The sequence below is a fragment of the Zeus faber genome, assembly GCF_960531495.2.
Source record: "Zeus faber genome assembly, chromosome: 6".
Classification (NCBI taxonomy): domain Eukaryota; kingdom Metazoa; phylum Chordata; class Actinopteri; order Zeiformes; family Zeidae; genus Zeus; species Zeus faber.
In genome coordinates, this window is record NC_137201.1 from 36,095,352 (window position 1) to 36,111,865 (window position 16,514).

At 48.7% G+C, this 16,514-nt stretch overlaps 1 protein-coding gene across 1 annotated transcript in view; it reads right to left on the minus strand.

Moving 5' to 3' along the window:
* Window positions 1–16,514, minus strand: part of phf21ab (PHD finger protein 21Ab) — a gene marked incomplete at its 3' end in the record, with an annotated part of 65,701 nt that overhangs the window by 40,963 nt on the left and 8,224 nt on the right. The window contains exons 6-7 of the mRNA XM_080002996.1: window positions 15,202–15,414; window positions 13,979–14,074 (exon numbers count right to left, since the gene is read on the minus strand). Coding sequence (XP_079859122.1) covers window positions 13,979–14,074; window positions 15,202–15,414 — 309 coding nt within the window. The remainder of the gene's footprint in view (window positions 1–13,978; window positions 14,075–15,201; window positions 15,415–16,514) is intronic.

A 16,514-nucleotide genomic window follows, 5' to 3' on the forward strand; every position in this document is an offset into this window, starting at 1 on the left:
TCCATAACGTCTGACTCCCTCTGCCTTTATGGAGCATTACGGTTACGTTGACGTGTGGAGATTCCTAAACCCCTCTAATAGAAATACAGATTAAGGGAGAGAGGAACAAAAACAAAACAAAGGAATATCCAAACAAAACTAATTAATGGGGAAAGGCCATGGTGAAAAGGTGGGTCTTGAGGTTTGTTTTGAAAGTGTCCAGGGTCGGGGCGTTACGGATTATGGGAGGGAGAGAGTTCCAGAGATTGGGGGCGGCCACGCTGAAAGCTCTGTCCCAGAAAGTTCGTAATCTGGTACGGGGGATGGACATCAGACCCATGTTTGAGGACCGCAAGTTCCGGGATATAGTGTGCTGGTGGAGGAGGTCGGACAGGTATTGGGGGTCGAGTGCGTGAAGGGATTTGTATGTGAGGAGGAGGAGTTTGTAGGAGATGCGGAACTTGACCGTGAGCCAGTGGAGGTGGATGAGGGTGATGTGCTGCCAGGGCTTGGTGTGGGTGAACCCTGGCAGCGGAGTTCTGCACATCCTGGAGTCTGTCCAGGGCTTTGTTGTAAACCCTGGACAGGACTCTGTTACAGTAGTCCAACCGGGAGGTGATGAAAGCGTGGATGAGGATTTCATCCACGGAGTCTTGAGAGTGAGGGATGGAGACGGGAGATGTTTTTGAGGTGATAGAAGGCGGACTTGGTGATGGATCTGATGTGTGACTGAAAGGAGAGGGTGGAGTCCAGGGTAACACCCAGGTTGCAGACCTTGGGAGATGTTTTGATGGAACAGCCGCCAGATCTCCAACCTTCCGGAGGAGTGGCTTTGGGGCCACAACCATGAGCTCTGACCTTTTGCTGTTGAGTTGGAGAAGATTAGTTGTCATCCAGATTTTTAATGGCATGAAGGCAGTTGACCAGAGACTGTGGGGGGAGCAGAGTGGATGATGAGGTGCTGAGATAAAGCTGTGTATCATCAACGTAGGAGTGGAAGTTGAGAGTAGGTAGATGGTGAAATGTGTTGGAACAAGCACAGAGCCTTGAGGGACACCATTGATGACTGGGCATGGGGGGAGGAGGAGCCATTGATTATGACAAATTTAGTTCTGTTTTATAGATATGAGTGAAACCATGACAGAGCTGTTCCAGTGATGCCAAGGAGGTCGGAAAGGCGTTTGAGGAGGATTGTGTGGGAAACCGTGTCGAAAGCAGCAGAAAGGTCCAGGAGGATGAGGATACTGAGGTTAGTGGAGTCTGCAGCGAGGATGAGGTCGTTGGTGATTTTGATTAGGGCTGTCTCTGTGCTGTGGTGTGCTCTGTAGGCTGACTGCAGGGGTTCGTAGAGCTCATGGTTGGACAGATGTTGGGCTGGGCGGCCACTGCTCTCTCCAGGACCTTACTGAGGAATGGAAGGTTGGAGATCGGCCGATAGTTGTTAAGATCGTCAGGGTCCAGACCAGGCTTCTTGAGGATGGGAGGAATGGAAGCGATTTTGAGACTGGGGGGAACTGTACCAGATGCTAGGGGGAGTTTATTATGTCTGTGATGGAGGGGCAGAGGGTAGGAAGGCAGGCTTTCACCAAGCAGGTGGAGGCTTTGGTCACCAACCTCGAGACTAGTGAAACATCCACTAGGGAGAAGGAAGAAAGAGAGGATTGGGGGCGGAGGGGGGCAGCTGAGGGCACACTACCCAGTGTCTGGGACACATTGGGAGGAGTTGTTGGTGAATGGTGTCCACTTTAGCCTGGAAAAAGTCCAGGTACTTGGTGCAGAGGTCAGGGGCATCGCCAGTGTGGGAGGGAGCAAGGGGGCGGAGCAGACAGTTTATGGTGGTGAACAGTGTTCTGGGGTGGATTTGCTGAGAGCCAATAAGGGTGGAGTAGTAATTGATCTTGGTCTTCAAAGGCCAGAGGGTGGACGGTGAGGCCAGTTCGCTTGTAGAGCCGCTCCAACCGGTGACTGGTGGCCTTCATGATGCGGAGGTCGGCGGTGAACTAAGTGGCGGGGCGGGTATAGCAGGTCAGATAGAGCTGGTGCACCAACTGACCTAATATTCCTGGAGGTGATCGACCAGGGCGCTGCATGGGCAGGGGGACAGGGACGGTGAAGAGGATGGCGTGATGGTTCGATACTGCCAGGTCCAGGCACTGCAGATGGGGGGGGGGGGGGGGGGTGCTGGTAGAGCGGACTAGGTCCAAAGTGTGATCTTTAACGTGGGTGGGGCCTTGGACATGCATGATGTTAAAACAGTCCAACAGTGACAGGAATTCAGCAGCAAAGCTGCAACTGGAGGAGTCGACATGGATATTGAAGTCTCCCAGCAGGAGGGTAGATGGACACTTGGAGCAGACAGAGGACAATAGCTTTGTGGTGGAGGCCTTGGGGGGGGCGGTATATGAGGACAATCTGGAGTTGAGGAGACCCAGAGAGTGAAAATCGAAAACATTCAAAAGATGGTAGATTCGGTGTGGGGATTTCCTTGACCCGGATGTCAGCTTGGTGGATGACAGCCAGCCCACCGCCACGGCCTATGGAGCGGGGTTTCTGAAGATACACACATCCTGGGGGAGTGGCTTGGTTGAGTGTTATAAAGTCCTGCTGATTTTGCCATGTCTCAGTTAGACATAGCAAATCAAGTTCTCTGTCAGGGATAATGTCATGGATAAGTAGTGCTTTATCATTTAAGGAGCGGGTGATGAGCAGCATGAAGGAAGCAGTAGAAGAGTCAGTCAGGATGGGAGGAGTGATACTGTCAGCACAGAGCAAGGTGCGCATGTGATGTTTGTTGTGATGACGTCAACGTACAACAGGGAAGTGTTCAGAGGATATTTCAGGAATAGCGCAAGAGCCAGTGGAATCCGAGCGAATAAACTTGTGTCGGTATAAAACTGCATATAACGGGGGCGTTATAGTCCGAGTGATTTAATAACGTCCAGACAGATGGGCGCAGCTGAACATGAAAATGTCAGAAGATCGAGAGAGGAGTATTTGAGCACCATTGAGCAGCAGATAGCCAGCAAGCTACGAGCCGAAAACGAGAAGCCGAGCCTTGGACAGCCGCAGCCTGCCGTGTAATGACAGGAGTAGGAGAGAAATCACAGACAGTCCAGGTAGCGTAACAAAAAATCAATCCAGTGGGGGATAATCCAAGTATAGAGGAAGGAGGAAATCCGAGCTGAAGACCCAGGAGATGAAGGAATCCTGCTAGCTAGCATGGACAGCTGGCTGCGGATGCTAACAGCTAATCGGCAGCTAACATTACGTCCTGACAGCTTATCGGCAGAGAGGGTAAGTACCAAAAGTAAAAACAGAAATCCACAATCTTCAAGCTGATGTAAGAGGATGTAGTAGTGAACTTGGGTAAGCAAAGAAAGAACTTTGGGAAAGCAGCAAAAAAACAAATTAAGCTTAAATGACCGTCTGAGAAGCGGCGACATAAACGCCAGTGTCCTCTCAGACCGGAGGCAAACTTCTGCAAATATGTCTGAGTCAATTACATTCTTTTGTGAGACTTACTTGAAACGTTTAATCAGTCTCATCTCCAGGGTTCGCTGCAGCCCAGTTGTACGCAAGCCTCTACCTCTTTGATCTTCAAGAAGGGCAAGGATTGGTTGGACTGCGCGCCGTATGGTCCAATCTTACTTTTATCTGTATACGTGACAATAAGAGCAAAGGTCTTTGCTCGCCACATGGAATTGGTTAAGCCCTCAATCATATCAGAGGATCAGACGGGACTCAAAAGGGGGGCACTATTTCACCAACGTATTCCCACCCTCTCCCCCCTACGGAACCAGAGATGATCATATCTCTTGACACTGAGAAAGCCTTCGACAGGGTGGAGTGAACCAATTTGTTCTCTTCGCTGTGACAGTTGGGCTTTAGTGAAGGCCTTGTTTTGTGGATTCAGTTACTTCAATCTTCTCCTCACAGTTAGGGGGTACAGAGCATAAAGTCTCGCTATATGCAGACAACCTGCTTTCTATACATACAGTATACATCCAAAAAAGCTTATTTTTCCTATCAACCGATTGGCCGCAGACTTACCAATGTCATCGATACCTTTCAAACTATCTTACTCAGGATTTAAGTACTTTGGCATCGCTGTCACTAGATCCACCCATGAATATAGACAGCCTTTTTCCAGCTTCGGTCAACTGCGCACAGCTTTCAATGTCGGCAACTGATATCTATATATATATATATCTATACACACACACACACACACACACACACACACACACACACACACACACACACACACAGGCCACTTTATTAGGTACACCTGTTGCTTGTTAACACAATCAGCCAATCATATGGCAGCAACTCATTGCATTTAGGCACGTAGACATGGTGGGGATAACTTCATGGGATGAAGTTCAAACCGAGCATCAGAATGGGTAAGGGGATTTAAGTGACTTTGTATGTGGCATGGTTGTTGGGCTGGTCTGAGTATTTCAGAAACTGCTGACCTACTGGGATTTTCACGGACAACCATCTCTAGGGTTTACAGAGAATGGTCCGAAAAAGAGAAAAAGGCAACAGTAACTCAAATAACCCCTCGTTACAACCAAGGTATGCAGAATACCATCTCTGGATGCACAACACGTCGAACCTACAGCCGCAGAAGACCACACCAGGTGCCACTCCTGTCAGCTAAGAACAGGAAACTGAGGCTACAATTCACACAGGCTCACCAAACATGAACATAAGAAGATTGGAAAAACGTTGCCTGGTCTGATGAGTCTCGATTTCAGCTGCGACATTCAGATGGCAGGCTCAGAATTTGGCGTAAACAACATCAAAGCATGGATCCATCCTGCCTTGTGTCAACGGTTCAGGCTGGTGGTGGTATAATGGTGTGGAGGATATTTCCTGGCACACTTTGGGCCCCTTAGTACCAACTGAGCATGGTTTAAACACCACAGAATACCTGAGTATTGTTGCTGAGCATGTCCATCCTTTATGAGCACAGTGTACCCAGCTTCTGATGGCTACTTCCAGCAGGATAATGCACCATGTCACAAAGCTCAAATAATCTCAAACTGGTTTCTTGAACATGACAATGAGTTCACTGTACTCCAATGGCCTCCATAGTCACCAGATCTCAATCCAATAAAGCACCTTTGGGATGTGGTGGAACGGGAGATTCGCATCATGGATGTGCAGCCAACAAATCTGCAGCAACTGCGTGATGCTGTCATGTCAATATGGACCAAAATCTCTGAGGAATGTTTCCAACACGTTGTTGAATCTATGCCACGAAGAATTAAGGCAATTCGGAAGGATATATATATATATATATATAGTCCATCATTAACAAGAGGTGTTTTTGCACGACAGTTCTTGGGACTCCCTGAGGGGAACTAGGAACTCGGGAGGTCCTCCAAGATGTACCTTTAAGGGCTTTTTTTCTGGTTGCATTCACACTGCACTGACACTCTGAAGTGATGCTGAAGTGACGTCCGCCAATGAGGATTCAGCACGAGTTCCACTTTACCTGTTGTAATAACTCCGTCACTTTAACTGATTTCACCTTATCAGTCCAATAAAATCTGTTTCTGAACAAAATTTAAGCGAAAAATAAAGCAATCCAGTTTCAGAATCTTCACTCATATTAGATCTACATCTGCTGAGTGTACGTGCGCTGGTCCAGACCCAGAGGGATGTGACTCCACCGGGTAAGAATGTCCTTAGTACGATGGAGGCGAGGGACCGCGGACTTACGTCCGGACCAATCACTGTGCACTTACGTCACTGAAAGTTCCTCTTGTGCCAGTTAATCCCTGTCCTGGAGTAGGAGCTAAAAATGTTCCTCAAAACTGAGTTCTAAGAACATTCCTAGTTCCTGCAGTCTGGACACACAATAAAGGGATGGTTCCTCCAAAAGTTCTTAGAACGATGAAAAGGTTCCTGCAGTGCGAAAACACCTAATATCAGACTTCTATTCAACTCCTTGATTGCCCGTAGGAAAATTCTCCTTCTATGGAAGTCCACCCTGTGAGGTGTGAATTATCTCACACTTATAGGAGCCTGGGCTTGAGGGAAAGTGGCTCTGGGATTGTGTTAAAAAAAATTATTGTGTATTAAAGGTATTAAGGAAATACCCGTGATTCTCAAATTATTCAATTACCCATTATTATGTAGCTTATTAGGTTATCAATTCATTCATTTGTCTTAATTACTCAGATTGTAGGTATCTACAGTATTTGAATAAATACATAAATTGGTGAATTAGTTGATGTCATTATTACCTTCACGGTTTTGCCACTTCAATTCTTCTTGTACCATCCTTACATATTAGTAGTCTGGTGTTCAGGGCTCGACATAAAAGTTTTTACGCTTGGACAAGTTAGAAGACATAAATAAACCAAAAAAATACTGTGTATTAAGTGCTGGGCGATAAAAATGAAAATGATCAGGATACTGTTACGAGGTTGAAATAAAATAAGCTTGATCGTTTCGATAAAGTCTTCCACAGATTTGTTCATTTTTAGACATGTTAGGAAAGTGTCTGCGAAAAGCCAAACAATTTGGACGATATGGAGCTGATCTTTAACTTCTAGCCAACCACGTTTGTCACACGTAAGAAGTTGGGTAGTTTGCACTTGCGAACACGCCACAGTGGAGACAGACCGGACAACCTCTCTAGTGTCAGTGTTTGGTTTGTCCATTCTGGGCTACTGTAGAAGAAACATGGCGGTGCAACATGGCAACTGTGAAGGTTTGGCTATTTACAAATGGCAGGTTTGTGCAGGATGTCCCGTGTCACGCAATGATGACAGTGATGCAATGACGATTCTCTGTGACCAATCAGTAGTCTGCAGTGTTTTCACATAACCTTTTGGAATTGCCTCAGCTCGCTTGGAACCTCATTGGAGGTGACACCAAAAATTTACCAGTTACTATCCACAACTTTTGCAAGATGGAAAACCATAAAAAGGCGAGTAGAGTCGTGTCGAGCCGGTACCATGCGGTGGAAAAGCACCTTAAGGTAATGCCAACACAAGGATTCTTATTTTCATGGGATTAAACACACGGGGTAAGTCAGCACCCAGTCCGGTCCTCCAGGTTGGGGGTTGGGCGTGGGGTTAACAACCTCAACCTGGAAAAAAAAGCATGTTACGGAAACGACGAGAAGAAGCCATTCTGATAAGGAGCAAATAGTGGGGGCTCGTCGGCCAATGTTCCAGAAGGAACGGGAGGAACTAACTAACTAACTAACTAACTAAACACAAATTAAAACACACTTATGAGTACTCAGTTCATACACCACACAATAGACCGAGGGCTTACGGGATGGGCAGGGTGCAAGCTATGTGGGTGGGGATGTGGCGGGCAGCTGCCATCTTGCCTGTCACGCTCCTACCCAAGCGTGCTTCTTGTCCGTCCCGAAATTGAATTGTTGTCCATTTTATCTCCCCCGGGAATTCAGCACGGTCATCATTACAGCCGTTTATATCCCACCACAAGCGGACACGACACAGCACTGTCGGACCTGTATGATGTGTTGTGCGGATTTCAAAACAAACATCCCGACGCGGCTGTGGTGGTGACTTTAACAGGGACAACCTTAAAAAAGTTCTGCCTAATTTCCACCAACACATCACATGTGCCACCAGGTGAGCTAGAACTTTGGACCACTGCTACACACCTTACAAGAACGGATACAAGCTCATCTCGCTCCCTGCTTTCGGGAAATCTGACCAGGCCACGATCTCGCTGGTTCCCGTTTACAGGCGTCTGATCGTGCGAGAACTGGTGGTGACGAGGGAAGTGAAGTGGTGGACGGACCAATCAGAGGCTGCGCTTCAGGACACACTCGCTGATGTAGACTGGGACATGTTCCAATCAAGTTCAATTGACGTCAGCGAGTTTGGAGGTAGCAGTGAGTTTTGTGGCTATGTTAGCAGATAGCATCATTCCCACTGTGAAAGTTCGGATATTTCCAAACCAGAAACCGTGGGTTGCTAAATCCATCCGCTGCGCTTTAAATGCTCGCACGGCCGCTTACAACGAGTCTTGTATCTTGAAATATGGACAATTACAAAGCATCATCATCATCAGGTCTCTTGCTTGGCGACAGGGCGACACCATGCGTAGAGCCAATCAGTTTCACCAATCTTCTCCATTTGGGTCGGTCCAGTGCTAGGGACTCGGCTTCAACAAGCGACAGGTCCATTTGGTGTAGGTCCCTAGTGACGGCATCAAACCATCGGGTGCGGGGGGCACCGCGGGGGCGTTTCCAGCCAGCAGCTTTAGGTTGGAAGTGGAGGATAGTGTGAGTAGGGTGATCCGAGGGGAGCCTTTTGACATGGCTATGCCAGCGCATCCGACGCTGTGCTGCCAGGTGGGTCGCAGGGGGCTGTTGGGTGCGTTCCCGCAGCATGTTGGAAACCCTATCTTGCCATTTAAATCCCTCTATTAAGCGCAGTGCTCTGGTGTCAAAGCCATCGATTCTGGCAGCCAGGGTCTTGTTGAGAGGCCAGGTTTCTGCTCCGTAGAGGAGGATGGAGAGGACTGAGGTTTTATAAATGCTTAGTTTGGTCGCTCTTGATATGGAGTGGTGTCTCCACAGCGGCTTCCAAAGTGCTTTCATGGCACTGGCTGCCAGGGCACGTCTCCGGTTTATTTCTGGTGAAATGTTGCCATCGTTGGTGATGATGGACCCGAGGTAGGGACACCTCTCCACTGATATGCAGCGGAGGGGGGGGCAGCACCTCCAATGTGCATTAATTTTGTTTTGGGCCAGCTGACCTTCAGACCCAGTTTGTTGGCTTCCTTTTGGTAGGTTTCCAGGGCTTCTTTTAGCTGGTCAAGAGTGGAGCAGAATAGTGTGGTGTTGTCCGCGTATTCCAGATCTGTGAGGGTGTAACTGCCTAGTTTAACCCCAGGAATACGTGCACATATCCGTTCCATCAGGTGGTCGATGATGCAGTTAAAAAGGTCTGGTGCAGCTATGCATCCCTGCCTCACTCCGCTGTTGATTGGGAACCAGGTAGTTTGTGCCATTGACACGCACACAGCTTTCAGCATCGCTGTAGAGCTTTTGGAAGAGAGAGGTAATCTTTCTTGGAGCTCCAAGGATGGTGAGGATCTTCCAGAGGGAGGAGTGGTCCACGGTGTCAAAAGCTGCCTTAAGATCAAGAAAGGCAATGTAGAGGTGTCTGTTTTGGTGTACCTTCTCAATGATGAGGTGGAGGGCAGAGATCTGGTCCATTGTGGAGCGGTTTGGCATGAAGCCCGCCTGTTGGGGGCGTCTTTCGCTTCTAATGGCCGGAAGGGCCCGGGTGAGAAGTATACGGGTGAAGTTCTTGCCTGGGATAGACAGGAGTGTGATGCCTCTAGGGTTGCTGCAGACCATTTTATCACCCTTATGCTATAACGCTCAGAGGCGGGTGAACACCAGGAAAACTGCGGGCCCAGACGGCATATCTGGGCGAGTACTGAAAACCTGTGCTAACCAGCTAGCTCCGGTGTTCACTACAATATTCAACATCTCCCTGGCTGAATCAGTGGTCCAGTCCTGCTTCAAGAGGTCCACCGTCGTTCCTGTCCCGAAGATCGCCTCTCCTGCCTGCGTGAATGATTACCGTCCGGTGGCCCTCACCTCAGTGGTCATGAAGTGTTTCGAGAGGCTGATTAAGGATTATATCTGTGCCTCCCTCCCCCGCACCTTGGACCCGTTGCAGTTCGCGTACTGGCAGAACAGATCCACGGAAGACGCGGTCTCCCAGGTACTGCACGCTCACACACCTGGATGGCCAGAAGGGGGCCTATGTGAGATTGCTGTTCATCGATTACAGTTCAGCTTTCAACACCATAGTCCCGACCAGATTGGCTGTCAAGCTGAAGGAGCTCGGACTGAATACTCCACTGTGTGCCTGGATCCTGGACTTCCTCACAGCCCGGCCCCAGGTGGTTAGGGTGATGAAGCACATGTCCAGCTCCCTCACCCTGAATACAGGATCCCCCCAGGGTTGAGTCCTCGGCCCCCTACTGTACTCCCTGTACACACATGAATGTGTGGCCAGGTCCTGCTCAGGTCCATCATCAAGTTTGCTGACAACACTGTTGTCGTGGGCCTGATCACTGACTGGACGAGAAGGCCTACCGCGAGGAGGTGGCTGACCTGTCACTCTGGTGCCAGGACAACAGTCTACACCTGAACGTCAGCAAAACTAAGGAGCTGATTGTGGACTTTAGGCGTGGATCACAATCGAGGACGCACACGCCCTTGGTGATTAATGGGACTTCTGTTGATAGGGTGAGCAGCTTCAAGTACCTGGGAGTCCACATCACAGAGGACTTAACATGGACTGTACAAACAGACACTCTAGTGAGAAAGGCGAGGCAGCCTCTCTACCACCTCAGGCAGCTGAGGAAATTCCGGGTCTCGGTGAGGATCCTCAAGTCCTTCTACTGTAGAGCGGTGGAGATCCTGGAGCATCCTGACAGGCAACATCACTGCCTGGTTTGGGAATTGTATTGCTCAGGACAGGCGGGCCCTGCAGAGGGTGGTGCGTTCAGCTGAACGTACCACTGGAACTACCCTCCCCTCCCTGCAGGACTCATAGCAGAGCCCGCAGGATAGCAGAGCCCGCAGGATCATGAAGGATCCTTATCACCCCAACAACGGATTGTTCCAGCTGCTGCGGTCAGGCAAGAGCCTCCGCAGTCACACAGCAAGAACAGAGAGACTGAGGCAGAGTTTTTTCCCGCACGCCATAAGAACTGTCAATGCTGACGTCACCAGGGGTCCTCACTGAGCCACACACTACCTTACTGTACTGTATGTAGCATACTGTACCACATACTGTGTCACTGTTCAGGGTTGTTCAGTGATGCCGTATTGCTGCGCCTTACTGTTGTATACTGTGCTGTATTATCCCACAAACACTACCTCACCTCATTCACATGCCACTTTAATGCACATATCTGTATATACATAATTGCCTATTCCATATACATAAGCATATTCCCTTCATCTATTCCATTTTATGTCATTTTATCGTATTTTATTCTATATATTTTTATTTTATTCTATAAGTATTCGACTTACTGTATTACGTTTTAGGAATCAGTTAGTTGGTCTATTAGAAATAAATTTTTCCCTAGGACATATTGTGTGTTATCACCGGGTGCGTTGCATTACATTTCACTGCATATATGTATGAAAGTATGTATATGTATGTGACGAATAAACCTCTTGAACCTTGAAATTTTAATCTCACTCATATTAGCACACCAATCTTACTCCGAACATCACTCCACCGGACCAGGGTCTGCAGGGCAGGGGGGTGCGAGTGATTCGGGTTCGACTTGCCTGAAGGACTCGCAACCCCTACCCCACAATTTAAACTGCAATAGCCAACAGAACACATTGAGCACTGGGGTTTTCCGGGGTGCCCGGTCGCTGGCGGGTCGGTGTGGGGGCGTGGTTGGCCGGGGGCGGTCTGGTAGGCCCCCCTGCCGGCTGGGCTGGAGTCCTGACGGCTTGGGCCTGGTGGCTTAGGATGTGCTGCGACCTGGTGGGGCTACAGAGAATGCCGCTGGGTGCCTTCTGGGGCCCCTGGGGGGACTTTTAGCCGTTGTGGGTGTGGGGTAGGGTGTGGGTTGGGGTCTGGGGGGCGGCTGTTGGCCTTTTGCTGCGCAGCTTCTCGGCGGCGGGCGCCCCGGGTGCTGGGGGGCCTGTATATCTGCCGGCCTGCGGTAACATCAAGGTGCCCTGCGCTGAGCATATGCTGCTATGTGTATGGGCACTTGGCGCTCATGCTGGGTGGGGTGTTTGGTCGGCTGCACTGAGGGGGCCTCCCGCTTGTGTGGGCCGTGGGTGGGCATGGGAGTCCTGCCGGCTTGCCCGCGGGCAGGCGGCTTGGACAGGGTGTCGGTCTGTTGCCGTGGGGCCGGATTTGGGCCTGCGGTCCGTGCCTTGTGCCCGCGACCCAGGCTCTGTGCCTGCGGCTGTGTCTTGGGCTGGCACCTGGGGGATAGGTATATGTGTGTGCCCCTGGGGTGCAGGTCTCCTCGTGCTCCCTGGGACTGGGTTATGCTCCTTGGGGCTGGGCGTGGGGGTTGCTCCACGGCCCGAGAGTCTTCTGTGGCCACAGGGCGGGGTACTTGGGTCTTTCCTGCAGCCATAGGGTGTCTACAAGGCTGCAGAGTTTGGGGGGCTTCAGGGCCCTTTCCGCTGCTTGAAGGCGCCGTGACATAATACCGACCTAATACGACCTACCGACCAGTCATACCCACCTTGCACTCCAAGAGATGACCAACAAACTCCATAAGCACGGGGAAAAGGTCGGCCTACAGATAAGCCAAGAAAAGACCAAGGCCATGACCGTCGGACATGACCAACACCCTCCACCTCTCACTGTAGGGGAACATGACGTAGAGTACGTTGAGAACTTCACATACCTTGGAAGTAACATCTCAAATACAGGAGATGTGGAGAAAGATGTACGAACTAGAATCGGCAAAGCTGTAGGAGTATTCCAACGGCTCTGCAACATCTGGTCGTCCAAAGCCATCAATATGGACACCAAGCTACGCCTCTACATGTCAGTGGTCATCCCAACAGCGACCTACGCCTGTGAGACGTGGATGAAGACAGCCAGCATCACCAACAAGTTGGATGTCTTCCATTGACGATGCCTCAGATCCATCTTGAGGATCTCATGGAGAGATCACCTCACCAACGAGGAGGTGATGAAAAGGGCAGGGGTGGCAGCCCTGTCCGATACTGTCTCTGCCAGGAGAAAGAGAATGGCTGGGCTCATACTCCGACTGCCAAGAGAGAGACCAGCAAGTGTGGCAATGGACTGGATGCTAGAGGGTGGAAAGAGGAAGAGAGGGAGGCCAAAGAAGACATGGAGACAGACAGCCAAGGAAGACCTAAATGAAATGGGTGTCAGCCGACATGGAGCAAGAAGGGTCGCCAGGGACCAGAGCAAATGGAGAGAACTCGTCGCCCAATGTTCCAGAAGGAACGGGAGGAACTAAGTCTAAGTAAGCAAGTGTCGTCCAATGTTGTTGTATGTTTTTGTGTAAATGTTGTTTGGTTCCATGATTAATTGTCCCACCCGTGGTGAATCTCCCTCTTGGAGTAGTGATCAGTTGTTTATAGACCCAAACATGATAAATAGTTCTCCAAAGAGGGGGGTTGGTGGTGGTTCTCTATAACCAAAACTGTGCTCTTGTCATTCTACAGTTCGTCCACAGCAGTTCTTGATGATTTAAGAATTATTAAAGAGTTGCATTGCAGGTTGAGAAATTGAACTCCACTTGCAGACTAACTCTGTCCTAACATCACAAACTATATTATTTATTAATATTTAGGTTGCCTTGCCAATTTTTTTATTTTTCATTTATTTTTTACTTTCAACTGTTTTTTCCTCTGAATTCTGCATGAGCAAAATTAATGAAAAAAATGGTTAAGTATTATCATTTATACCCAGAAGAGTCACTTTCGTGCCTGGACAAGTGAAAGGTAAATGTAGCTCAAAAAGCCAATGTTGAACGGTTGTGTGTGTGTGTGTGTGTGTGTGTGTGTGTGTGAAATCAGAAACTCTCGTCAGGCCATCAGCACTCACTGACTAGATTACAGAACTAAACACTAAATTCATCATCCCCAAAGGCTGGACGGCTTTTACATGTAGATCTGGAAGATTAGCACAAATTAATTGGTACACAAATCGAAACAAAAGACTGTTAAGGACTCTGAGCTGTGGATTGACTCTGATGTGCCCACTGACTGTGAGTTAGAGGGATTAAAACACCAACAGCCAACAGAAAACAGCCAAAAAGCTGCAGGAAAACACAGACACCAGGAAAGTCAAACAAAAACCAATAAGCAAAAACGGGAAAAGAGATGAGCAGAGGCAGCGCATATGCAGAAGCATTTGTCTTAGTGGAGTGCGGCCCTCTACTGGCCAGCATTTTGCCTCACACCGATTGGTGGGATTGAGGTTTGGGGGCGGGGCTTACAGTGACGCACCTGTGGCTGAGCGGTGTGCCGAGGCATCAATCTAGGAGGAGGGACAAACTGAGGAACTTTGATTGGCTGGGCAGAGGAGGTGGAGGTGGCCTGAACCTGAGACAGAACCACAGCAGATAGTATATCTGACTGCTGGTAGGGCGACATGTTTACTGGACTTCTACTGGGCCAAGTTAAACACGTCTTCTGGCCGAGTTAAACACGTCTTCTGGCCGAGTTAAACACATCTTCTGGCCGAGTTAAACACATCTTCTGGCCGAGTAAAACATCTACTGGTCCGAGTTAAACACATCTACTGGACAGAGTTAAATGTCTACTGGGCCAAGTTAAACAAGTCTACTGGAATGAGTTAAACATGTCTACTGGGCCATGTTGAACAAGTCTACTGGGCTGTCTATTGGTCAAAACTAAACATGTCTACTGGGCCGAGTTTAACATGGCTACTGAACCGAGTAAAACATGGCTACTGAACCGAGTAAAACATGGCTACTGAACCGAGTAAAACATGGCTACTGAACCGAGTAAAACATGTCAACTGGGCCGAGCTAAAAATGTCAACTTGGCCGAGCTACACACCTCTACTGGAATGAGTTGAACACGGCTACCGGACCCAGTTGAACACGGCTACCGGACCCAGTTGAACACGGCTACCGGACCTAGTTGAACACGGCTACCGGACCCAGTTGAACACGGCTACCGGACCCAGTTGAACACGGCTACCGGACCCAGTTGAACACGGCTACCGGACCCAGTTGAACACGGCTACCGGACCCAGTTGAACACGGCTACCGGACCCAGTTGAACACGGCTACCGGACCCAGTTGAACACGGCTACCGGACCCAGTTGAACACGGCTACCGGACCCAGTTGAACACGGCTACTGGACTGAGCCAATAGATGTTTAACTCCATCCCAATGGAGATGTTTAACTGAAGCTAACCAGTGTACTCTACTGTGTACACTATACAGTACAGTGTATAGTACACTGTAACACTACTAGGCCACCACTCCCACCACTGCCATCTAGTACTTTCTATAGAAACAGTTAAAGAGTAGTTTGAGTATGGACAAAAGTTTAATTCTTGAAATACACTTTTACATCATGATGTACATCGTTTTTAAACTAACTACGATGCAAAACGTTTCCAAAGGGCTCAATAATGTTCACCAATTCAGGTTGGTTGATTGACTTGAAGTTATTGAGGAATGGAACAGCTTCTTACCACCATGGCATTCTTGGACACCAGCCGCACCGGTTCTGAGCTTTGATTGGTTACTTTGCAAGCCATTTGCAGGTTAATTGGTGCATTCTGGGAGTCTTGTTTTGTAATGGCGGTGGTAACCATTGTGAGGGTAGGGGCTCGTTCTGGTATGGCTGCAGCTTTCAACACCAGGGGTAAAGACTTAGTGGCGAGGACAGGAGCTACTGCAATAGTCTGCTGGGACAGAGACAGAGAGAGAGAGAGAGAGAGAGAGAGAGAGAGAGAGAGAGAGAGAGAGAGAGAGAGAGAGAGAGAGAGAGAGAGAGAGAGAGAGAGAGAGAGAGAGAGAGAGAGAGAGAGAGAGAGAGAGAGAGAGTTACTAGTGCATTGGGATTGCAGGTTCAAGGTAAGGTTCTTAAGTTAGACTTTTTAGGGACCCACAAATGCCTTGCTTTAAGAGGACACCCTGCTCTGAAGGCCATTGATGGCCGCACATCAAAACATTTAACGTCTGCTTGGCTTGGGCAGATATTCATTAACATTGAATATGGCAATATTTGCCACCACATGCAATATTTTCACAGTATCTAAATATCCATGCTGGGTGGGACTGCATTGCAATTTCAAATTTTGAATATTGTCCAAGCCTAGTGGCCAGTCGTATGTGCCAGATCAAAGAAGACATGAACTTGCAGATCATCTGGTTCCCAGGCTGGGGCGACACAGCACCATAAGGGCTCTTGCTTTGGGCCCCGTACATAGTTCCGCCACATAAATGTAAGAGTAGCAACAAACTCTTAGAAGAAGCTTCATGTTCAGAGGGTTAAATAAAGTCAAATTGAGAAACTCTTTTAACCGAGTGGGTGGACAAGAACCAGGTCTAAGAAAAGAGCCGAACCTTTCATACCTAGTGGAAAAGGTGGTGGAAAGTTTATATATTTTTTTGTTCGTTTTAACAAAAACTCCCCTTTACCCCAAACGCGTGCAGTGGATTTCTGTTCGTCCCAAATACATGTTTTGTTACCCACCAAGGACGACAGGATGCTGTCTGTCTAGAGCAATCGCAGCAACACAGCGTCAAACTGACAATATTTGATGTTTTTGTTTTGTTATTTCATCACAAGACTGATGATAATTTTGTCAATAACACATGATTTCAGTGACCAACCCTCGTGTTGTCAATTCCTGTCATAGTTGTAATTCTACATTGTGTGAGTGTTCCAGGCCAGGTGTGTGCCTAAAGTTATATTCAAAATGCTCTATGTACAACTCATGGCCCTCTAATGGCTATGGAATTGAATTATTGACATCAATACAGATAAGGGGTCCTGTGT